The 24869-nt window shown below is 34.3% G+C and overlaps 5 protein-coding genes across 5 annotated transcripts; 4 read left to right on the forward strand and 1 right to left on the reverse strand.

Annotated features, from left to right (window-relative positions):
* The first annotated feature begins 572 nt into the window (after window positions 1-572).
* Window positions 573-2576, forward strand: LOC140954760 (probably inactive leucine-rich repeat receptor-like protein kinase At5g48380). Its single transcript, XM_073405503.1, has 2 exons — window positions 573-1364; window positions 1473-2576. Exons 1-2 carry the CDS (start codon window positions 1044-1046, stop codon window positions 1914-1916), a joined length of 765 nt encoding a protein of 254 aa, XP_073261604.1. The 5' UTR covers window positions 573-1043; the 3' UTR covers window positions 1917-2576.
* On the forward strand, window positions 1993-3156 carry LOC140954885 (probable inactive receptor kinase At1g27190). The gene is made up of 3 exons (XM_073405872.1): window positions 1993-2146; window positions 2222-2313; window positions 3064-3156. Exons 1-3 carry the CDS (start codon window positions 1993-1995, stop codon window positions 3154-3156), a joined length of 339 nt encoding a protein of 112 aa, XP_073261973.1.
* Window positions 3157-5973: 2817 nt separating this feature from the next.
* Window positions 5974-8093, reverse strand: LOC118029656 (2-alkenal reductase (NADP(+)-dependent)-like). The gene is made up of 5 exons (XM_035033552.2): window positions 7717-8093; window positions 7423-7600; window positions 7178-7344; window positions 6848-6930; window positions 5974-6443 (listed from the first exon to the last, which is right to left on the reverse strand). Exons 1-5 carry the CDS (start codon window positions 7960-7962, stop codon window positions 6065-6067), a joined length of 1053 nt encoding a protein of 350 aa, XP_034889443.1. The 5' UTR covers window positions 7963-8093; the 3' UTR covers window positions 5974-6064.
* Window positions 8094-19557: 11464 nt separating this feature from the next.
* On the forward strand, window positions 19558-21229 carry LOC118029655 (probably inactive leucine-rich repeat receptor-like protein kinase At5g48380). The gene is made up of 2 exons (XM_035033551.2): window positions 19558-19937; window positions 20150-21229. Exons 1-2 carry the CDS (start codon window positions 19698-19700, stop codon window positions 21110-21112), a joined length of 1203 nt encoding a protein of 400 aa, XP_034889442.1. The 5' UTR covers window positions 19558-19697; the 3' UTR covers window positions 21113-21229.
* On the forward strand, window positions 21195-23232 carry LOC140954886 (uncharacterized). Its single transcript, XM_073405873.1, has 5 exons — window positions 21195-21546; window positions 21777-21907; window positions 22127-22360; window positions 22403-22736; window positions 22832-23232. The coding sequence occupies exons 1-5, from the start codon at window positions 21195-21197 to the stop codon at window positions 23230-23232; spliced, it is 1452 nt and encodes a 483-aa protein (XP_073261974.1).
* Window positions 23233-24869: the final 1637 nt, after the last annotated feature.

A 24869-nucleotide genomic window follows, 5' to 3' on the forward strand; every position in this document is an offset into this window, starting at 1 on the left:
ATTCTAGTAAATATATTTTAACATGTTCATTATTTAAAATTTATATCTTATAAAACTTGTGTAATTTGATAATTAAGGGCTTGATTTTAACTATAATTATTATGATTTCATAAGTTAAAATGTATCTTAAATCAGATTAAAACTTAAAAATTAATAAAATTGATCAAACTCGCTAAAATTAAACAGTATTGAGTGCAAAATCATTTTAGTATAATAATTTATCATGAATTAGGTTTTATCACCCTAACAGGTTTTCCCTAAATTTAAATCATTAAAGTTCTTATTAATACTTATAATAATCATCACCATCATCAAATTAGCATAGGAGAGCTTTTAAATCCTTAGTTTCAAAAAAGGTTAGCATTTCATCGATAAAAATGAATCTTCAAAACATAGATGTGTAAATCAATAGGGTTTTTATTTTAAATTATATTAAAACAATCATTAAAAGAAGTTGATATAAAAGTTGAGGAAGTTTTCCTTTTTTGTTTTTTTCTATTTTAGTTTAAACTTCGAAATCACAATAAAAAAAGAATTATTAAATATACTAAATATTATTAAAATTTCTTGGATTAAAAATTTAATCTCAATTAATAATTAAGTTGGCTGACGTGCAAAAACTTCTATAAGAGAAAAAACAGAAAAGAAAAAAAAGAAGAAAAATAAGTCTAGACAAAGAAGTTATATATCAGGACTAACTTTTTTGACTAATTTGTTTTCCCACACTTTCGTGGAAATTAATGTACTGTCGCATCATGAACTTGGAATTTGATGCAGGAGACTTGGCTTCTTGACCTGAAGAAATAGACTAACAAATCAATGCATCTCCTCAACGTGTTCAATTAATGATCTCTTTTTATCTAGCAAAATGCTGTAGAAAATTAAGAGCCTTCTAGACTTTGTTAGCTTAAACTTTGAATGATCTCTTGTTCTCTTTTTATCTAACAAAATGCTGTAGAAAATTAAGAGCTTCTAGACATTGTTAGCGCTTAAACCTTGAACGATCTCTTGTTATTTGCTGCTGTTTGTTATATATCTACAAAATGGCTGTGGGTGGTGCAAAACTTGCTCTTCTTTTGATTCATATCCTCAGTGTTGCCGGCAATGGATACAGTTCTTCACAAGACAACGACTACGGGAGTGATGATCATGAACATCGGAAAAAGTTGGATTCTTCACTCAGAAGTGGGTTTTTAATAGGTTATGTCTTCTCTTCCGTTTCCATTATAACTATTTTCATGTCCTATTGTGTGCCTTGGGCTAGTCTTATGAAGAGGAAAGGGAATGAGGTGATGATGAAGACACCAATGATGACATCTTTGATGGAAAGGCAAGAGAAGAAGAGAAAAGAAGCCAACGTGCAGGTATCCCCATAAGATTTTCATTTCATCATCATATTTGGTTGCTTGCTAGCTCGAAATCAACTATGTTCATGTCAATTTACAAAAGGTCATCGGTTATTTCATCCACAGATTTCGACGTCTGAGAAGTTGATCGCAAGAATCAGTTTTGCTGAACTACAGAAAGCAACCAACAGTTTCGACAGAGGCAAAGTCATCGGAGTTGGAAAGACGGGGACAGTGTATAAGGCAGCACACCCTCATCTTCGTTTCACTGCCGTGAAGAGATTATTTGACTTTAAACATTTGGAAAAGCAATTCTTGTCTGAGTTAATGATTCTGGGCAAGTTTAGGCATAAGAACATAGCTCCACTCTTGGGATTCTGCCTGGAATCGAGGGAAAGGCTTTTGGTGTACCAATATATGCCAAATGGGAATCTCTACGATTGGTTACATCCCGTGAAAGGCGAGCCCAGGAACCTGGAGTGGCATTTTAGGGTTAACATCGCAGCTGGGATAGCAAGGGGTTTGGCATGGCTCCACAATCATAAATACCCTCCAACTAGCTCATCTTAACTTGAGCTCAAGTTGCATCTTGCTTGACAAAAACTTCGAACCAAGGATATCCAATTTTGGAAGGGCAATGCACATCATGACCTCAAATGCCAGGATCTTCATGGCAAACATTGAGATGAGTGAATGGGATTTGACCAAAAGAGATGTCCATCAGCTTGGTGTTCTTCTTCTCGAGCTGATTACAGGAGAAGATCCTCTTAATAACAGTGGATTTTACCAGAGTCTCGAAGGTAAGTTAGTGCAAAACAATTGTCTATTGACTGTCTCGGCTGCACTGTATTGTGCGGTTGACAAATCTCTGCTAGGTCAAGGATGCGATCGTGAAGTCCTTTATTTCCTGAAGGTTGCCTGTAACTGTATTCAGCCTGTTCCAGATCGAAGGCCAACAATGGTTGAAGTATACAAAATGTTGATGGCCATCAAGAACACACATCCCGACATCTTGGGCTAAAACTAATATATAAATGAAACTGGCTGCTCCGTGAACATCCACAATTGGCTGCTCCGTGTATCTAATTGTAAACATGTTTATGTACTGGATAGATATGGTCCAATCTAAAAAAGTTGATGAACGGTGTTCGGGGTTTTCTTACCCTAACATGTTTTTCTCTAATTTTTTATCATTAAAAATTATTATTTATTATTAATGATTTATTTTTTTATTTATGTATATTGTTCTCTAATTTCCCATATTGTTTCTCAACAAAACCAAAATCACAACCTAAAACCCATTAAACCAATACTCCAGGCACAGTAAACAAACCCCAAATACAAAGATTTGTTTCTTAAAACCCGCCTTGAGTTCTTCAGCCCTACACCAGGAAAACTTGGAAATTTATATGGAAGGGTATTTGTTCTTTTGTTTAAATTTTAAAATTGTATTGATTCGGGAAGTAAGTTGCAGATTTTACTAACAATTTGTTATAAATAAAAAAAAGAAAATAAATCGACATCATCTGACAAAGAAGTTATAAATGAGGACTTAAGCTTCTTGACTAATTTGTTTTCCCAAGCTTCGTGGAAATTGTAGTATAGGGCCATCCATTTCAGGGCAGAAGATGTGTAGCTCACGAATAAATGCTCTCTTTGGACGCGGTACGTAGTTAAAAGTCAAATATAACTTTGAACGATCTCTTGCTATTTGCAGCTGTTTCGCCATCCACAAATGGCTCTTGATGCAAAACTTGCTCTTCTTTTGATTCATATCCTTAGTGTTGCCGGCAATGGTGTAGAAACATAAATTTTTACTAATTAAATTTTATCATGTGTTATTTTATTCTTTTAAAAAAAGAATAAAATAAAATTGAAATAAATGACATGGAAAATAAATTATTCTTAATTTATATATATTTATTGGCTAATGAAAAGTTAACACTTGGGACGAGATATTCAAGATATCTTGTCATAAATACAAGATCCCGTCAATGAATATAAAACCAATGAGATTATGCCTTGTGGCATTGAAAAAAGACCTCAGAGCCCCTACAAATCTCTATAAATAGAGGGCCTCAACCTAAAAAGAAAAAAAAAGGAAGAGATTCTAGGAGGTATAAATTTTCTTCAAGACAAGCTCTTTAAGCAAAAAAGCTCTCTCTCTCTCTCTTTTCAAGCAAGGAAGCTCTCTTTCAAAGAGTTCTCAAGCCTCTTTCATCTATGCTTGAAGTCTAAAAAGAACGAAGCTCTGTTAGATCAAGCCAAAACGCCCCATAAGAGTTCTTCAACAACACTTTGAAGACAAATCAAGGTACTCTTCAAAGCATCAAATCATAACATCTCGCTTCGCAATATATACATGCCCAAATTTGCGTTCTTACAAAACACAAATCTTGGCTTGATTACTCAAATAAATCAAGTCACTATACATCAAATCCAAGGGAAGAATAAGAGGATTGCCATATTCTTTTGAAAAAAATATAATACATAGAGATTGTACCATTCATATATTTAATAGAATTATATATTTGTACAAGTGTGCTTGTTTAATTTTAGGTGCTCAAAATTGTGTCTACAAATTTCTAGCAATTCCACTGGGGAAATCTTTACCTTTCATCTCTTCCCTTCAAGAAAGAATTTTCAACAAACTCTCAATGGCAACTAGGAGGAACATGATCACCATTGTCGCTTCGAAAAGCAATAAGGCCACCGATTCAAGTCATCAACATATTATTGAAGATTCTTCAACCTTGCCATTGAAACAAAATCCATCGTCGAGTTGTATGCACAAACTAAGCCGACTCTCAAGTTGACATCAACTTCGAATGCAAGAGGGGCACACGATCTCGCCTCAAAGATGAAGCCACAAGTAACTTCACTATAAAAGTCAAGTGGGGTGTGCGAAATTGTCTTTGGCACTCAAGGTGACTTTCACAATTCACTTATGAAAACTTCTTCGTGTCAATCACCAAGTAAGGCTTTGGGTTCTGGCACCATGTCAGTGATGATGACCGAGACAACATCTTTAGAGGATCAAGTGGCTAACTTGACAAAACCGTCGAGGGGATTTCGACTTCACTCAAGGCAAAAGACCACGAGATAGCAAAGTTGATGAACAAACTTGAGAGCTTGAACAAAGGAGGCCAAACCTTGACTACCAAGGCTTTTCAAGTAGATCAACTAGATGCCATTAAAGAGTCCGCAATCGGAGTTGTGAAGAATATACGTGGTATTACTGATGGCATTTTCACCACAAATCAACTAAAAGAACTCATCAAGGAAGCCATCATAGACTAGGTGGAAAGCTTAATTCAACCCTCGTATTTGTATACGAAGCCGTACACCTAAAGAATCAACCTATTAAAGATGCCTCTAAGTTACCAACCACCAAAGTTTCAACAATTCGATGGCAAGGGAAATCCTCGGCAACACATAGCTCACTTTGTGGAGACTTGCATTATTGCCGGGACTAATGGTGATCTCATGGTAAAATAGTTTGTTCGTTCCATGAAAGGTAATGCCTTCGACTGGTATACTAACTTGGAGTCTTGCTCGATTGATACCTGAGAGCAGTTGGAGCGCGAGTTTCTTAACCGCTTTTACAACACTCGTCCTGTGGTTAGCATGATTAAACTCACTAATGCACGTCAGTGGAAGGAAGAGCCTGTCATCAACTACATTCATCGGTGGAGAAACCTTAGCCTCAACTGTAGAGATCGACTCACTGAAACTTATGCGCTAGACATGTGTATTCAAGGGATGCATTGGGGACTACTATATATCCTACAAGGCATCAAACCAAAGGGATCATTTCTTTGATGTTAGGTAAAATCATTTCCAGATACTTAGGGTAGAGGTGATAGTAATCAAGTTCCACGAATCCTTTAATGCCAACATGTTTCAAAGTAATCCTTCTATCTCTTCTCTCTCTAATCACATATTGAAAAATAAACTTTGGTATAAAAATTAATATTTTTCTTCTAATTTAAAGGGATCTAAATTATATAATTTATGCTATTTTAAAAGTTTGAACGTCTAAATTTATTTTTCCTTAAATATATGATAATTTATCCATGTTTGATGTCTTTTTTCATTATGGCCCATCCTCTTTCAATTTCACATTTGACTAGAAAATCTAAAGCAATTGATTTTCAATTAGGATTTAATCGTCCAAAATTAAATTTAGAGAACCAAAATAAATTACTAAAAAGTGCACAGGAGGTCCACAATGTTTTGTTAGTGTAACTGTGTATGAACAATGCTAGTTATAGTAGAAAATACACGCCTTTTGGTTTTATATTTAATAGTTATAAGACTTCTCCAATACTCGGGTGATGTTTGGAAGGATCAACTTATAAGTTAGCGGATCGACATAGTTTATCCCAAAATTGCATTATTTTAGTTTTTTTTTTTCAAAATGAATTTTTAAAAACTAAAACTATGTTTTTAAATATATATTTTTTTTAAAATTTTAGAAGTGACTCAACTAGATCTTGTCCAAGTTTAATTGTGTCAAATCCCGATTTAGTTCACAAATAAACCCAGCTTAGAACAAACCTTTAACAATCGATCTCTGAGTAAACACGTCAAGCCGAGTTGTATCTAAATATATAAAAAGAGTCCAACCACATTATTGATTATATTTAACTTATAAAAGAAAGAGGATGCATACGATTCTCAATAGCCCATGAGAACACTACAATTTGGTTGGCTTGTTATTCTCTAGCAACTATAACAACTTTCTTCCCAAGATTGCTGCTATTAAAAAGTCCGACAAGAGCAGCTGGACAGCTCTCAAGAGCTTCAGATATGTCTTCCATATACACAATCTTCCCTTCTCTAATGCAAGGCAACATGAAGTCCAGGAACTTGGGAAAGAGGTGAAAGTAATCAGTGACAACAAATCCTTCCAAGCGAAGGCGCTTGTAAATGATGTTCATCATGTTCTTTATGCCTTCAGGCTCATCCAGTGTGTACTGTGAAATCATTCCACAGTGAGCAATGCGGCCATTAAGTTTCATGTTGAGTAGCACAGCATCAAGCATTTTGCCCCCAACATTGTCAAAGCAAATGTCAATGCCTCCAGGAAAGTGCCTGCAACGAATCGACGCGAAAACAACAGCAAGAACTTGTCGATTGAGTTTTTTGAAGCTCACATTTCTTTAGATTGATAATATGGTGAGTGGGTAGCTCCATGGAGGGTTTATAACATGGTGAGTGGGTAGTTGGAGCAGGGCAGGCTGGTTTTTAATTGATTATGCATCACACAAATATCCTTTAATGGGGGATCTTTTATCCAAGGTCTTAACGCTTTCAAGACAGGGAGATATTATAGCATAAGACCATGCATATCAAGGATATATTCTGAAAGCTAAGTCTTGTTGCTTTGAGGTGTGATATACCTAATTTTTTAAAAGCTATCTCTGTAGGAAGAAGATGGATGGCCAAGAAGCATGCACAATCATATATATCAAGCACAGATAAAGGCAAAACCTGACCTTTTCAACGTGTCATCCAGGTTTTTCTCTTCTTTATAATTGAATGCCTCATCAAATCCCAGCTTGTTCTTCAGCAAATCAACCTTATATAAGAAATTAGAAGAAAGAAACAGCAAATTGTTGAAACTGGGTAATCTTGAATGGCAAACAGAAAGAAAACTAGTGATCATGACAACAAAAGAAAAGATCAGGTTAAAGAAAAGCTGATGTTCTGCTACAAATGGATGTGCTCTTGATAGGATATATATGAGAAGTTGGAAATCACTATAAAAAATCCATGGAAAGTTCAGGCCAGCAGACCCGATGTTAATGTCATGAAAAATGAAATACCTTTTCTTGACTTCCTGCACTGCCAACCACATAGCAGCCCGTCAATTTTGCTAGCTGCCCGACAAGCTGCCCTACTGCCCCAAATGCCGAAGAAATGAAAACAGTCTCTCCTTTCTTAGCAGCACAGAACTCATAAAAACCAACATAAGCTGTCAAACCAGGCATACCTATGGAGAAGACACAAAAACACCTTTAGGGCTCCAAAATCTTTCAGGAGTTTGCTGATCAAATTCTTGAAAACTTACCAAGAACTCCCAGATAGTAAGATAAGGGTACATCTGAGTGTTGGATTTTAAAGAGAGTTTCAGGTTCTGTAATCAAACTGTACTCTTCCCATCCAGTTGTTCCCCAAACAAGATCGCCCTTTTGGAAATCAGAGTGTCCAGATTCAAGAACTCTACCCACTCCATAACTGGCCATCACCTGCAAAAAAAATTTCTCAGCAGAAAAGGGTCAGCCTGTTACTTCACAATCCTGGAAATTTGAGTCTGGCCGTCTGTATATGAAAGGAAGAGAAGAAAGGAAGATGAAAGACTTACAGAACCAGGGGAATAGGAAGAGAAGTAGCCAGGTTTTTCGATCTTCGTGGATCGAATATACTGGTAAGGATCAATGGAGAGGTAAAGAACCTTCACAAGAACTGCATTTGAACCTTGTGGTACTTTCAATTCTATACTTTCAGTTGTTAGATGAAGGTCTGATTCTTTTGGGTAACCTTTGATGTAGTCTTTGAGCATCAACTTCTTGTTTCTCACAACATTTCCAGCACCACCATCAGTCTCCATTGATAATAGCAACTCTAATCAAATCCTGTTAATCTATCTTGAAACTAATGAAAAGAGACTTGTTATCTGCTGATATGAGCTGCGAAGCAGCCACATGTCAGTCATGACCTCATTATTAAACAAAAACACTAAAAATATTCATTAATTTTATATGTTATCACACTTTTAAACTATTTGTATCGAGATTATTATAATGTATATTGTCACACGTGCGGCATTCCAACGATTATTCTCTTTAATCGGAATAGTTGAGAATAATATAAGAGACAAGTTCTATAAGGATGATAAATTTTTATTTTTTATCGGTAAAAAAAAAAATAAGAGTTGTTATTTAATATTTTGATTATTAAAAATTATAATTAGTTTTGAAGTTTGAAAAAATAGATTTATTATGTAAAGAATTAGTATCTGTCTTTTTTAAGATAAGTTAGTTTATTTATTTTTTTTAACTGTTGGCTTGTTTAAAGTTGGAAAAAAAAAATTTTAAAATTATTTTTAATATTAATGTATTAAAATAATTTAAAAATACTAAAAATTATTAATTTAAAATAAAAAAATTAATTTTTTAAAAAATATTTTTAAAATAAAAAACAAATAGGATTAGCCGACCGAAGTTTTGCTGAGAGGTCGCCCTCTTTATACTCATCTTTCCAGCTCTGTCATGTCCACATGCTCAGTACTTGAAGGTAAATGGAAGAGTCTTCAGCCACGCTGTTAGCTTTTCGATGCTTATCTCATCACTTCTATTTATACTGCCTTTTGTTTATTTTTATATTTTAAAAATATTTTTTTTAAAAAAATATTTTTTTATTTATTTTAAATTAATTTTATTTTAGATTTTTAAAATTTTTTTTATGTATTATTATTAAAAATAATTTTTTAATGTATTTTCGAGAAAGTATATTTTGAAAAATAACAGCTACCACAATAATCAACACTAGCCAATGTTTTTTAAAGAATATATATTGTTTTTAATAATGTGTTGATGTTAATAATAAATTTTTAAAAATAAAAAAATTATTTTATGTATTTTTAAGAAAAAAATATTTTGAAAAATAACTCCTACCACAATGTTAAACACTATCTAAATGTGTTTTACATTGTAGTAATTTTTATGATTGCGATTTAAAAATATATTTTTTTTAAAAAAATATTTTTAGATATGATTTTGAAAAAAATAATTTAAAAAAATATATTTAATTAAAACTATCCTACGTAGATTCTCTGAATCTTAACTTGGTATATGAAATTGATATGAGGGTTAGCAAGTTGTTTTTATCCAGAGATACACAATTAATAAAATAAACATTAGATATCTATTATTAAATATAAAGGAAAAGCATCGCTAGTGATCATAAAGTTGGTGGTGAGGAAGTGATCAGCAAGAAGCAAAAAATAATATTGAAGATACTGAAGCGATTCATGAAGATCTTTATTATTATGCTATTACCAAGTATAACTTATTTGTTACCTAGTTTAGATATGATTGTGTATTTATTATTAGCATATAATATTAGCATGCTGTTAGGAGAAAAGATATGCAGGATTGTCTTTCCTTGCTGTAATATTTTCTTTTTGTATATATATGCATATGTACAGCATAAGAACAAAAACAATGCAGTTCTCTGTTTCTTACTGCAATATCTCTCGTCTCTTCTCTGCTTTAAATTTCTTTATGGTATCAGAGCTTAGTGTTTGAATTCTCATACTATAAGAAGAGACAGTGGTGCTGTCATGGAAGACCATTTTAAAGATGCCATTGATATTGGATCAAAGGTCTCAGCACTAGCAAATTGTTCTGATGATAACAACACATCTCAAAGATTGAGTTCTGTGTTGTTGAATGAATTCAATTATCTTCCTTGGTCAAGGGCTGTCACCATTGCTCTTGGTGGAAGATCTAAGTTGGGGTTCATAAATGGTTCTATCATTCCTCCAGAAGTTGATGATCCAGAATATGCAGCATGGCTTTCCAAGGACCAGCTGGTCATGTCTTGGATCCTCAACTCCATGGAAAGGAACCTTGCTGAGATTTTTAGTTTCTCAGAATCATCACTGGACCTGTGGGATGCAATTCGTGATATGTATGGAAATCAAAATAATGCTGCCAGGATATTCCAAATTCATCGCGAGGTTGCCAGCCTTCACCAGGAAGGAAAGCCCTTTGTTCAGCTGTTGGGAAGCCTTAAAGGCCTATGGAATGAACTGGAAATATATCGTCCACACACTACTGATGCTGCTATATTACGAAAAAGAACTGAGGAGGATAGGATTTTTCAGTTGCTGGCAAGCCTCAGCCCAGATTTTGAAGACCTACGAAGCCATATTTTTATGAATCCAGAACTCCCATCTCTGAAATCAGTTTGTGCCACAATCCAACGTGAGGAAATACGCAGGAAAGTAATGACGCGTGATGTTGGAGTTTCTGAAACTCGTGCTTATCAGACAAAATTGATGCCGCAGGATATGAATTCTGGTTCTTTTGATCACGGTCAGCACAGACCATTATCAGACTCAAAAAACTACAAGGGGAAACGGACTGATCTCAAGTGTAATTACTGCCACAATCTTGGTCATAATGCAGATCGTTGTTGGCTCCTTCATCCTGAAATCAAGCCTAAGTTTGCAAAGGAACTAAGAAGGCCACCAAGACGCACAAATAATTATAAGTCATACCTTGCAAATAATCATGCAAATTCCACCGAAAGCTTTTCTGCCACTTCTGCAACTCTGATATCTGATTTTGCTAATTATTTGCATGGCAAGCATGGCCAAGGAAAATCACATGATGAATCTTCCAGTCAAGACCAGAAGCAACCAACTGCTCTTCTCAGTCACTTTGTAGATTTTTTGGCAGAAGCAGACCCAAAAAATAGCCAAGGTAATCTGATTGCTTTCATGACTGCATTAGAACTTGTAAATTTGCATGATCTTTGGATAATAGATTCTGGTGCCACCGATCATATGTCAAACAAATTAGATAACATTCATGATTTTAAATCATTTGTCAAACCCACATTTGTCTCCGTTGCTGATGGGAAGGGTGCTTATGTTAAAGGGAAAGGGAAAATTAATCTACTCTCTGATAAGATAGTGTCTGATGTTTTATTTGTACCATCTTTTCCATTTCAATTGCTATCAGTCAGTAAGATTACATCCACCCTAAACTGTGAAGTAATTCTTACTTCTTCCAAGGTTGTGTTTCAGGACCTTGTCACCAAGGAGATGATTGGTGAAGGATTTTTCCTGCATGGTCTCTATTATATGTCTCCAAAATCACAAGTCTCCAAGGTTTTTCAAGCAACAACTAATCCACCTCATGAGCATCTCTTATGGCACCGCCGTCTAGCTCATCCTTCAGAGTCTGTTCTTAGTAAAATAAAGTCGGTTCAAGTACATGAATCGTTCAATTGTGAGATTTGTCATTTTTCAAAATCTACAAGACTTCCGTTTACTCCTTCAATGTCAAAAAGCACTCACGCATTTGAACTTGTTCATTCAGATGTGTGGGGACCCTTCCATACTTCCATTGATGGTTTTAAATACTTTGTTACATTTATCGATGACTTCTCTAGGGTTACTTGGGTGTATCTGCTAAAAACTAAGCATGACGTATTTGTTTGTTTTAAGGATTTTCATTTGTTAGCACTCAATCAATTTTCAGCTCATGTTAAAATCCTTCGATCTGACAATGGCACCGAATATATGTCCAAAGACATGTCAAACTATTTACATTCTAATGGAATTCTGCATCAGACTAGCTGTGTTGGTACACCTCAACAAAACGGGATATCTGAACGTAAAAATCGTGATCTGCTTGAAAAAACTCGTGCCATTATGCTTCAAATGAATGTTCCCAAAGCCTTCTGGTCCTATGGAGCTCTTACAGCTGCTTATCTCATAAATCGCTTACCCAGCCGAGTGCTGGATTTTAAATCTCCTCTTGAAGTTTTGCAGGATAAAATTTCAGATATATCTCATCTTAAAGTATTTGGTTGCACCTGTTTTGTGCACTTACTAGCTACACATCGTGACAAGCTGGATCCTAGAGCAATCAAGTGCGTCTTTCTGGGTTATTCCACAACTCAAAAGGGATATAAGTGTTATGACCCTGTGTTGCAGAAACTACATGTTTCTAGAGATGTGAAATTTCTTGAAGATACTGAATATTTTTCTGCAGGAAATCGGGGGGAGATGTTGTCAAATCTTTTTCCCTTGCCTAGTATTGAGAATGTCAGTCTGCCTCCATCCATCATTCCAAGTTTTGACAGACATATTCAGGTTCAAATTACTCCCAGAAATGATACTACTGATCGGGATACTCAAATTCAAAATGCATCAGATTTCAGTGATGTTGTTGTTGACTCGGATCCAAGCAGTGAAAATACTAGCATAAGAGAATCACCTCTTGACATGCTGCCAGCTACTAAGAGAGTTTCCCTTCGAACTCGTCAAGCGCCATCTCGAATGCAAGATTATGTCACGTACAATGTGAAGTATCCTATTTCCAGGTTCATGTCCTATCATCGACTTTCTCCATCATATAGTGCTTTCCTTGCTTCTATATCAGCTATTCAGGAACCAAAGACATTTCATGAAGCGCAATCACAGGAAGTGTGGCAGCAGGCCATGAATGAAGAACTGAAGGCACTTACAGACAATCACACATGGAGTGTGGTTCCCTTGTCTACTGGAAAACAAGTTGTAGGTTGTCGTTGGATATTTAAGACGAAATTTAAGTCAGATGGTTCAGTTGATCGACATAAAGCTCGTCTAGTAGCTCAAGGTTTCACTCAGAAATTTGGTGTTGACTACAAGGAAACATTTGCTCCCGTGGCCAAGATGACCACTGTCAGAGTCCTTCTATCCGTTGCTGTGAATCAGGGATGGTTCCTATGTCAAATGGATGTAAGAAATGCCTTCTTACATGGAGAGCTTGAAGAAGAAGTGTTCATGAAACTTCCTCCTGGACATCCACAGAATGGAAACACCACACTTGTCTGCAAACTTCATAAGTCTATTTATGGCCTGAAGCAGAGTTCTCGGGCCTGGCATGCAAAATTGAGTTTTGCACTTGAAAATCTTGGTTTTACAAGAAGTTCTGCAGATTCTTCTTTATTTATTCAGCTCGGTTCCTCTCATAAGCTAGTTGTGCTAATATATGTGGATGATCTGATTATAGCTGAAAGCAATAATGACTCAATCACTCAACTTAAGAGGGAGCTTCAGCAGCAATTTTCGATTAAGGACCTTGGGTTCTTAAAGTACTTCCTAGGCATTGAAATGGCCGCCTCCAGTAAAGGTTTTTTTCTCAATCAGCGCAAGTATGTAATTGATCTATTGAAGGATGCTGACATGTTACACACAAAGCCGGTTGCAAACCCTCTAGACAGCAAGCTGACATTGGACTCTTCAAGTGAACCTCTCACTTCTTACACTCATTATCAGAAGATTGTTGGTAAACTAATTTATTTAACAATCACTCGACCGGATATTACATTTGCAGTCAGCCTTATCAATCAATATATGCATGCTCCAACAGTTCAGCATCTTGGTATGGTCAAACGTATCTTGCGGTATCTAAAAGGGACAATTGGTCGTGGCATTGTTATGACTCGCAATGGTCATACTAATGTCATGGGCTACACTGATTCTGATTGGGCAGGAAATTCTCTTGATCGTCGATCTACCACTGGATATTGTATGTTTGTTGGAGGAAATTTGGTATCTTGAAAAAGCAAGAAACAATCAATAGTAGCTCGCTCAAGTGCTGAAGCAGAGTATCGTGCTATGGCTTCTGCTGCTTGTGAACTAATATGGCTCAAACAACTCATTGCAGATTTAGGTTTTCCTAGTACCACTCCTATGACGTTGTTTTGTGACAATCAAGCTGCTATGCATATTGCGTCCAACCCGGTATTTCATGAACGCACCAAACATATTGAAGTAGATTGTCATTACATTCGTCAGCAAGTTCAAGCTAAACTTATCCATCCTCAGTATGTACGATCTCATGATCAACTAGCTGATGTGCTTACCAAAGCCTTACCTTCCACTCAATTTCATCGGTTATTAAACAAGCTTGGATCCACCAATCCACTGGATCCAGCTTGAGGGGGAGTATTGAAGATACTGAAGCGATTCATGAAGATCTTTATTATTATGCTATTACCAAGTATAACTTATTTGTTACCTAGTTTAGATATGATTGTGTATTTATTATTAGCATGCTGTTAGGAGAAAAGATATGCAGGATTGTCTTTCCTTGCTGTAATATTTTCTTTTTGTATATATATGCATATGTACAACATAAGAACAAAAACAATGCAGTTCTCTGTTTCTTACTGCAATATCTCTCGTCTCTTCTCTGCTTTAAATTTCTTTAAATAAATTCTCAAGGACTATACTCCTTATTATTTTTATGTTTTAAAAATATTTTTAAAAAAAATAGATTTTTTTTTATATTTTTATTAATTTTAAATTAATATGTTTTTAGTTTTTTTAAATCATTTTAATATATTGATATAAAAAATAATTTAAAAAAAAATAAAAAAAATATCATTAATATGCATTTTAATACAAAAATTTATTTTGAAAAGCAACCACAACCACCATCACCTTACAAAACAAGCTCATATATAAATATTCAAAACCGTATATCCGTACTAGCTGATCCCCTGGTAAGTCCTTGATGGATATTTGGAACGCAATCAGCTAGTTTTTATCCCCTAAGACTTGTGTGCACGTTAATTACTCTTATCCTTCACCCAAAAAAAGTGATATTAAGAAAGCACAAAATTAATACAAGATGTACAGGAAGCTGGGTATGCGTTAACAGCAACTCCTAGTTACAGCTCAATCAATGCCTGAGAAGAAAAAGATTGCCCTGAAACGGTGTTACAGACGTGAAACCAAACATCCTTTTGCGAAAGGATTCTGTCTTTGGGTGGGTGAAAAGCCTTTGACACCGTGTTCTGTTGATAACTCAGAGATTCTCCTTACGAAGAATCTGTTGTGGGAATGAACAGGATAAACATCTTTGATTTGATGCTGCAGGTTGCAGTATGAAAATATTTTTGGTGGTTTAAACAAGAAGGAAGGGGTATTGGACTCCTACAACCATTAGATATGACAGGCCCATCTTTATTAGCTGTAAGTCTCGATTTTATTTAACAGGCCCATGTTCTCAAAATTTTGAGGCCCTCCTTTCAAATCGATAATATTTATCACATAATTTTTTTTTTCACATATCTTGACATAAATACTAGTTTTATAGCCTGAATAATTTTTTTATTTTTTAAAAAAATATCTTATGATTATTAAAATAAGTTAACAAAAAAACATATCAAAATAGTATGCTCTTGTTATTTGTGATTCAAAGCTAAAAATACCCTTAAATATGATAAATCATGTTCAAAACATATGCATAAAATTTAAGAATAAAAAAACAATTTGAATCTAATTTTCAATGAAAAATGTATTATTTGTATTATTAATAGATTTTTGGATCCAAATAAACCTTTGGATCATTCTTTCCCTAAAATGATGAGATTTTAAATTTTATACTATCTAAATTACGATTTAAACCATTGAGATCATCAAAATTTTTCCTTGTCTTAAATCTCTATATGGCCGAAATCTACAATCAAAGTCTCTCCTTTGTCGTGTATCGTATAAAAGATTTTGGTATGTACGATACTTTCTTCCATCATCTTCCTCATTATCATTGGAGTTTTAAGCTATATTTTTATCTGAAGAAAAAAAGTGCTTATCTAGTAGACCTTTTAATCTCTTTTCCCTTACTATTAGAAATATCATGTTTACTAATCATTTCATCACTCAATTTATCAATCTTTCTCATCAAAACCTCCAAACTGATCTTGTCTTTTATAAGATCCTTCTTATAAATCCATAGGATCGATATATAACATAATATAAAATAAATAAATTATAAAGCATAATTCTCAAAATAAGAGTTTTGTTAATAAAATTAACTATTTAATGATTTAGAGTAATCATTTAGGGATCTAATTCCTAAGAACTTCTTTATTATAAGAACTAAATTATAGATTTCATAAGAAACAACAATAAAAGAAAATCAAATAAAGACCAATTTATAAATGAAAATAAAATATAGAAGCTAAAATAGTTTTTTAAGAAATTACAAGAGCTGAAAGGAAACCTTATCAATTCTTAGTGTATAATTTGTCCACTTGTCCCTTGCATTACCTTAGTGGATTCTTCCATGCAATGTTATCGTACTGATCAAATACTTTTTTAAAAAAATATATATTAATAAATATTTTTTTTATAATTTTTTTTTTTAAATCAACATATCAAAATAATTAAACATAATATTATAAAAGCTTTTAAATAAAAATATCAAGGCCAACAGTGTTTACGAGATACAATCACTCAATATTCATCGAATAGTATAACATAAAGCAGCCCTTGTATTTTAAGGAGTACGATTCACAATTAATTTTATATTATTCGGAACGAGATATTCTGAATCTTTTACTCGCTGGTCCTTTTTAATTTTAATAATATTTCTTAATTAGAAAGCGTCGAGACCTTTCTTAATTAACTATCAAAATAAGGATTATGGCAGTTCAGAATAATAGAATTTATTAGTTATGAATTAGTTAACCTTTTTATTTATATATACATGACAAAATACAATGGTAATTATAAGGATTACAACATTGAAATAATCCTATATTAATTTTTTATTTAAATATATACATGCTATACATTCTATAATATGCCCTCTCAAGCTAAGAGTAAGGGATCAACCCGAAAATTGAATCGAAAAGCAGTAAAAGATGTAACAGGAAGCGATTTAGTGAAGATATCTACAAGTTGATCCCGAGAAGGGACAAAACGAATCTAAATCTCTTTCTTGGCAACGCGGTCGCAGACAAAGTGATAATCCACTTCAACATGCTTAGTACAGGCATGGAAGATAGGATTTGTGGAGAGATAGGTCGTGCTAAGGTTATCACACCAAATAGTAGGAGCAGAAACTGAGGGAACCTACAGATCTGTTAACAAGTATTGAAGCCAAATGACTTCAGCAGTACCATCTGCAAGGGCTTTATACCCAGCCTCAGTAAAGAAGCGAGCAATTGTGCGTTACTTGCCAGATTTTCAAGAAATCGGCGTCTGACAAAAAAAAAACAAGATAGCCACCTGTAAACTTGCGATCATCAATACTACCAGTTCAATTTACATCTGTAAATCCATGTAGAGCAAAAGAGGAGTATTGAGTAATATGAAAACTATAAAATATTGTACCTTTAAGATAGTAAAGAATACGCTTAACAGCGACCTAATAAAAATCTGTTGAAACATGCATAAACTGACCCAAGATATTGTGCAAATACACTTGCTAGTACTAATCCATTTACTATAAGTTTAGAATTTTTATTTGAAGAATATCATATTAATTTTACAATCATCAAAAATAAATTAAAACTTCATGATAGAAATAAGCATAAAACACCTTCCCCCCCAAAAAAAATATGATTAGAGGTCATCATAAGAATTTATTAAAGTTGAGAAGAAACCGAGTTTAATACCAAGTGATGTAAAATTAATTTAAGCAGTACCATAACAGACATATTATTGCATAAACCTATTTATAAAATTTAAGAATAATTTTTTTGTGAATCTATTAGTATTATTAATAAAAAAAAATATACTAACAATGCATTTTTTGACTTGAATAAAAAAGACTAACAAATCAATGCACCTTTAATTTCTTTGTGGTCTCAACGTGCTCAATAAAGAAATGAAAAATAAAGGTTATGAATAATTTACTTGATTTTTAAGAATTTAATTCCTAAATCAGTGATAAGGAATTAAATTTAATGACTTTGCACACGATCTTTTATCTCAAGAGCATCTTTGTTCATGGAATATTCAGCTAAAATTAATACACAAAACTCCCATTTAAAGTTTGGTAGGCAGTCGTCCATAAATAAAAAATAAATATTGAGTGCAAAATCATTTTATTGTAATAATTTATCATGAATAAGGTTTTCTCACCCTAACATATTTTTCCTAAATTTAAATCATTGAAGTTTTTATTAATACTTATTTTAATTATCATCATCAAATTAAATAAAAATAAATCTTCAAAACATAGATGTGAAAACCGACAAAGTTTTTACTTAAAATTATATGGAAGCAATCATTAAAAGGAGTTGATATTAAAGTTGATGAAGTTCTCCTTCTTTGTTTTTCTCACTTTTTAGTTTAAACTTCGTAATCACAATAAAAAAGAGTTATTAAATATATTAAGTATTATTAAAATTGCTCGGATTAAAGATTTAATCTCATATAACATTTAAGTTGACTGACGTGCAAATACTTGTATTGAAAAAAAAAAAAAGAAGAAGAAAAATAAGTCTATATTAATTTAATTGACAAAAAACTTATAAATCAAGACTTAACTTTTTTCGTGCAAATTAGGGATCCTATAGGGCCATATTCCATTCTCTCTTTAATTACGTGTCCCATAAACTTGGAATTTGATGTGGGAAGACTCGACTTTAGGCCAGAGAATAGGCTGATCGGCTGGATCCAACTCAGCCCATATTAATTGGACTCAATTTGATATAAAAAAAAAATAAAAATAAATATTGAGTTCTGCTAAAAAAAAATATTGAGTTCAAAATCATTTTAGTGTAATAATTTATCATGAATGAGGTCTGCTCACCCTAGCATGTTTTCCCTAAATTTAAAGCATTAAAATTTTTAATTATTAATACTTATTATAATTATCATCATCAAATTAACTAAAAATAAATCTTCAAAACATAGATGAGAAAACCAAAAAGGTTTTTACTTTAAATTATATGGAAGCAATCATTAAAATTAAGGAGTTGATATGAAAGTTGAGGAAGTTTTCCTTCTTTGTTTGTTTGTTTGTTTGTTTTTTTTTAAGATTAAACTTCAAAATCATAATTGAAAAGAATTATTAAATATACTAAGTATTATTAAAATTGCTCGGATTAAAAATTTCATCTCAATTAATATTTAAGTTGACTGACGTGCTAATACTTCTATTGACAAGAAAAAAAGAAGAAAAATAAGTCGAGACAAATAACTTATAAATAAGGAATAAGGACTTAACTTTTTTGACTAATTTGTTTTCCCACACTTTCGTGGAAATTGTAGTCCCATAAACTTGGATTTTGAGGCAGGAGACTTGGCGTTTTGACTTTAAAACGTGTTACACACATGCATGACATGGCATGATTTCATGGTATGGTTCAACTCGTCTTGTAAAGAATTAGTTTATTTTATTTTATGATATTGACAGTGTTATAATTAAAGTTCAGTGTTTTTGGGATTCTTTCAATTTTATATCAATTGTTTTAAGCGGTTTTCGAGTCACTAATTCCAACTAATCCTTCTTGAACGATCTCTTGTTTTATTTTATTTTATTTTCAATTCAATTTTATTTTTAAGTAGGCTTTTATGATTCTTATTTCTCATTTTTGTTCATTCCAACCATTCCATTGTAGTCAAGTATTGCCAATTTATCTTTCTAAAACTCGACAACAACAAGCTAACAGGTCATATCCCACTAGAAATTGGCCTTCTCGATCGGATCTGTTACTAACAATCGATTATCAGGACCAGTGCCAACTAATATTCCAGCAGACAGCTTTGCGAACAACACAGGACTCTGTGGGAAGCCTTTGAAAAGCTGCTCAATTCATCAAATGAAGTTTGATTACTCATTCAAAAGTGGTTTTGTGATTGGTTATGTAGTTTTTTCAACTGCAGTTGCAATTTTTTTTGCATCCTACTGTGTACCATGGGTTTATATGGGAGAGAGGGGAAAAAAAATCACAATATCAGAAATGATGATGTTGATGGTGAAGAGGAAGCAAAAGATAACAGATGATGATCATGCAGGCAGCTCCTCAACAGTAGGTCTCTTGGAGGAAGGAATTAAAGAGGTACTACTCTTTAAGATTCAAATCTTTTTTATTTTAGTTTTGTTAGTTTTTATTTTCTTATTCCTTATTCAAGTCTTGAGCAAAAGCAGTTCAGTTTTTACTTCCAATTACAGGATGCTTATCTACACAAGACCCTGAATTCTTGAAGCTGGTTTAATTTCAATGTATATATATGTTCTTCAGTACTAATAGATTGAGATTTCTGTCCACAGATTTCCATGTTGGAGAAGAGGGTTACAAGAATGAGCTACGCAGATCTTAAAGATGCAACCGATAATTTCAGTGAGAACAATGTCATCGGACAGGGAAAGATGGGGATGCTGTACAAGGCATCATTGCCTAATGGTTATGTCCTTGCAGTTAAGAAGTTGCATGACTCTCAGTTCCTTGAAGAACAATCTATATCCGAGTTGAAGATACTTGGTTCATTGAGACATATCAACGTACTTCCACTGTTGGGGTTTTGCGTTGAGTCAAACCAAAGGTTTCTGGTTTACAAATATATGCCAAATGGTAACCTTTATGATTGGCTACATCCCATGGAAGAAGGTCAGGAAAAAGCTATGGAATGGGGTGTGAGGGTTAAAGTCGCCGTCGGATTAGCAAGAGGCATGGCATGGCTTCATCAGAACTGTCATACCGTCAAAATAATCCATCTTGACATTAGCTCAAAATGCATATTACTTGATCAGAACTTCCAGCCCAAGTTATCAAATTTTGGAGAGGCAATGCTCGTGAGTTCGACCTGCGCTTCCTCCGTAAATAGTGAGTTTTGGGAGATGGCATTTGTGAAGGAAGATGTGCATGGATTTGGAGTTGTGCTTCTTGAGATGATTACTGGGGTGGATCCTAGCAACATGACTGCTTCCTCAAACAATGTTCTTAATGAATGGATTGGCCATCTTTCGAGCAGTTCGGATTTTCATGGCGCGGTAGACAAGTCTCTGATCGGGAAAGGATTTGACGCTGAGATCATTCAGCTGCTTAAAGTTGCATGTGCCTGTGTTGATCCCATTCCAGATCGAAGACCGATAATGGTTCAAGTGTACGAAGACATAAAAGCAATAAGGGAGAGATGTGACCTAGTAGATGAGTCATCGATGCTAACGCAACCTGAAATTTGCCCTGCTACTCCAGAAAAATCTGTGGAGATTGAAATGGCAGAATTCCAATGAAAACACAGGACAAACGAAAAGCAAGTCTGCATTTTCTAGTTTCTATCATGCTTTGGTGTAATGAACCAATATTGTACACAATATGATAGCTTTTGAGAACAAATCTCCAGAAATTTTACTGTGGTTCAAATTTTACTGTGGCAATATTGCAGCACCATTGACTCATTGTTTAGGCAAGGAAGGATTTCGTTGGGGAATAAATGAGTCCACAGCCTTCAACAAACTTAAACAGGCCTTGACTTCACCTCCTGTTCTACGATTGCCTGATTTTTCTCAGCGTTTCTTCATTGAATGTGATGCTTGTGGTACTGGAATAGGCGCTATTCTTATTCAACAAAGTCAACCTATTGCATTCTTTAGTGAGGCATTGAAGGGTTCATCTTTGGCACTCTCCACTTACGAAAAAGAGATGTTGGCCATTGTCAAAGCCATCCGTAAGTGGCGACCTTATCTTCTGGGGCGACCCTTCACTGTTTGTACTGATCACAAGAGCCTCAAGTTTCTTTTGGAACAACGCATCACAACTCCTGCATAAACTCATTGGCTTCCGAAACTCCTCGGTTATGATTATGTGGTGGAATACAAAAAGGGCCCTGAAAACAAAGGTGTTGATGCACTGTCTAGGAAAGTCGAGATCAACTTTATAGCAGTTTCCTTGCCTCAGCCCGATTGGTGGATGCGTCTGCAACAAGAGGTTCAACAGACCCTTTCTACACTGATTTATTCAAGCTGAATTCTGGGCATCAACGACAACTGTATACTTGTAAAGATGGTGTGTGGTTCAAAGGTGGCAAGGTATATTTGAATCCCTCTTCTCCATTAATTCCTTCAGTTTTGGCAGAGCATCACTCTTCTCCTATTGGAGGTCATTTTGGTTACCACAAAACTCTAGCAAGGATCCGAGGTACCTTCTTTTGGCCAAAACTTCGACAACATGTCAAAGAATTTCTCCAGCGCTGTGATATCTGTCAACGTTTTAAGACAGATTGTTTGAGTCCTGTTGGACTGTTGCAGCCCTTGTCTATTCCTCAAAAAATATGGACTGAGGTATTTATGGATTTTGTGGAAGGATTGCCTCCTTCATTGGGCAACAAAGTGATCATGGTTGTGGTGGATTGTTTGAGTAAATATACCCATTTTGTAGCTTTGAAGCATCCATTCACGGCCATTACTGTGGCCAAATCTTTCATTGCTAATGTTGTCAAGCTGCATGGCATTCTTGTGTCTATTGTCAGCGATCGAGACAAGGTATTTTTGAGTTCTTTTTGGAAAACTCTGTTTCATCTGCAGGGTACTCAGCTTAATATGAGCTCCAATTATCATCCTCAATCAGATGGACAAATTGAGGTCGTCAATCGAACACTGGAGCAGTATTTGAGATGTTTTACAGGTGATCAACCGCATAAGTGGGTGGATTGGTTGCCTTGGGCAGAATTTAGTTATAATACTGCCATTCACTCTTCCACAAAGATTTCGCCATTTGAAGCAGTTTATGGCATTTCACCACCAACCGTGCTTTCCTATGTGCCAGGAACTACTCGTGTCCAAGCTGTGGATGAGTATTTACGTGATAGAGATTTAGTCCTTCAGGAATTACACCACCAACTAGTCCTTGCGAGAGATCGTATGAAAACTCAAGCTGACAAACATCGTCGTAGGTTCATTTTTCTGTGGGCGATCTTGTTTATCTGAAGTTACAACCATATCGGCAAACATCAGTTGCTTTTCGTAAGTCAATCAAACTAGCACCACGTTACTTTGGCCCTTATCCAGTGTTAGCTAAGGTGGGGGAAGTTGCCTATAAGCTTGCCTTACCTGCTGGATCTCACATTCATGATGTTTTTCATGTGAGTCGCCTACGTAAATGTTTGAGTTCTGTGGTTCCAGTCTCTCCGGAGCTTCCACCAGTGTCAGTGACTTCGACCATTCTGCCACAGCCTGAGTTGGTTTTGGATCATCGTGTCATATGCAAGGGTCAGTATCGGCCTAAAAAAGAGGTTCTTATCAAATGGAAAGGTGCTGTTGTGGAAGATGCTACGTGGGAAAATTTGTGGCGTTTTATGAAGACTTATCCTGATTTTATCCTTGCGGACAAGGATACTTTGAGGGTAGGGGAATGATATGTGCAGCAGATCCCTTCACCATGCAACCATGACATGCACGCAGTCCACCTTCGCCAGGCACGTCTGCACTGCGTTCGTGAATCATGTGCTGACATGTCACAGCAGTTAGTGTTTAAGTGATGCAAATAATTAGTGGGGTTAGTGCCCTGCTTTTTGTTGTATGCAGAATGTGTGTGGGAATCATGCACCGATTAATTCTGCCATTATTTCCATTTCGTTGTATCAGTTATTTTTATTCATTTGTAGTTGGCTATAAAAAGTCAACTGAAGTGTAATGAAAGATATGAATTAATTATGCAAAACTCTCTTCTCTGTTTCTTATGCTGTCAATTCTTCTTCTTTTCATAAATTACATCTATCATATTCACCTCAAATTAATATATAAAACTCTCATTTAATGTTTGCTAAGCAGTGGTCAAATTAAGAAATATTGAGTGTAATTCTTAGGGGTATAATTTAATTGGTTAGATTTTGAGTTTGTTTTTTAGAGATTATTAGTTCGAGTGTCGCAAATCTCAGGACTATTGGAGACTTATATGGTCGTTAACTTCAGGGTCTCGAGGGATTAGTTGAGCTACGTGTAAACTGACCCGGACACTAATGATTACAAAAAAAAATAATATCGAGTGTCAATTTTTTTTTTGTGTAACAACATTTTATCATAAATGAGGTTTTCTCACCCTAACATGTTTTCCTTTGATTCTAAATTATTAAAATTTTTATTTATTGTTAATGAATTATTTTTTTATTTATGTATATAGTTCTTGATTTATTTAATTAAATACATGTATAACTATTTTTTATTTACACTTGGGGTTTTCTATGTATAAAAATACATTGAAAAACTCACCATAACCAATTTTTTTGTTGTGAGAAAAAATATATGAGTCGCAGTGGAAAGCGAGTCAAATAACTAATCAATTTTTTTATGTACTCAAATTTATTTCAATGGCAATATAATTGCAAGGCATTTTGTAGTTATACGAAATTATATAATCCATACCCATCACTACTTTAAGACTCTTAAATTAAATACAGGGACTAAAATGAATTTCTGCCACCTCTAACCTCTATGCTCCAGATCCATGAATAGTACCCAAAACAGGTTTTGAAGTTGTGGGTTCTGGTTTCAAAGTCCCAAAATTCTTTCCAAAACATGTTATGGATGAAAAGAATTGGGTCATTTTAGACTTGGAAGGGAAAGTTGTAATACCCATCAAGTTTGCATACTTTATTAATCGACTCCCAAAACTTATTTTTCATTCAATTAAGTCCTGAAAACTAAGTTTTCACAGAATCTTTGTTTATGTACATATAAGAAAGAAAAAGTTACTTGTATGATAATAAAAATGGAATAGCTTAATATAATATAAGAATTAATGGCAATCAAGACTTCCTATGGCTCAACAATTGAAATTAATTAGCATAAAAATAAAATAAAATTGAGGTTTGAATTTAAAAATCTTATAACTCATGAAGGGCTGCGTGTTTGATTTAGCCCCATTTTCAGGAAAATGGATACTTTTATTTCTAATCAAATTTATATCATTCTCAATTTCCATATTTGCTTCCATTTTTTTTTTTTTCTAAAAAAAGCAATTTATCTTTCAATTACTGAGATTAATATTTGTGTT

The sequence above is a fragment of the Populus alba genome, chromosome 17, assembly GCF_005239225.2.
Source record: "Populus alba chromosome 17, ASM523922v2, whole genome shotgun sequence".
Lineage (NCBI taxonomy): Eukaryota > Viridiplantae > Streptophyta > Magnoliopsida > Malpighiales > Salicaceae > Populus > Populus alba.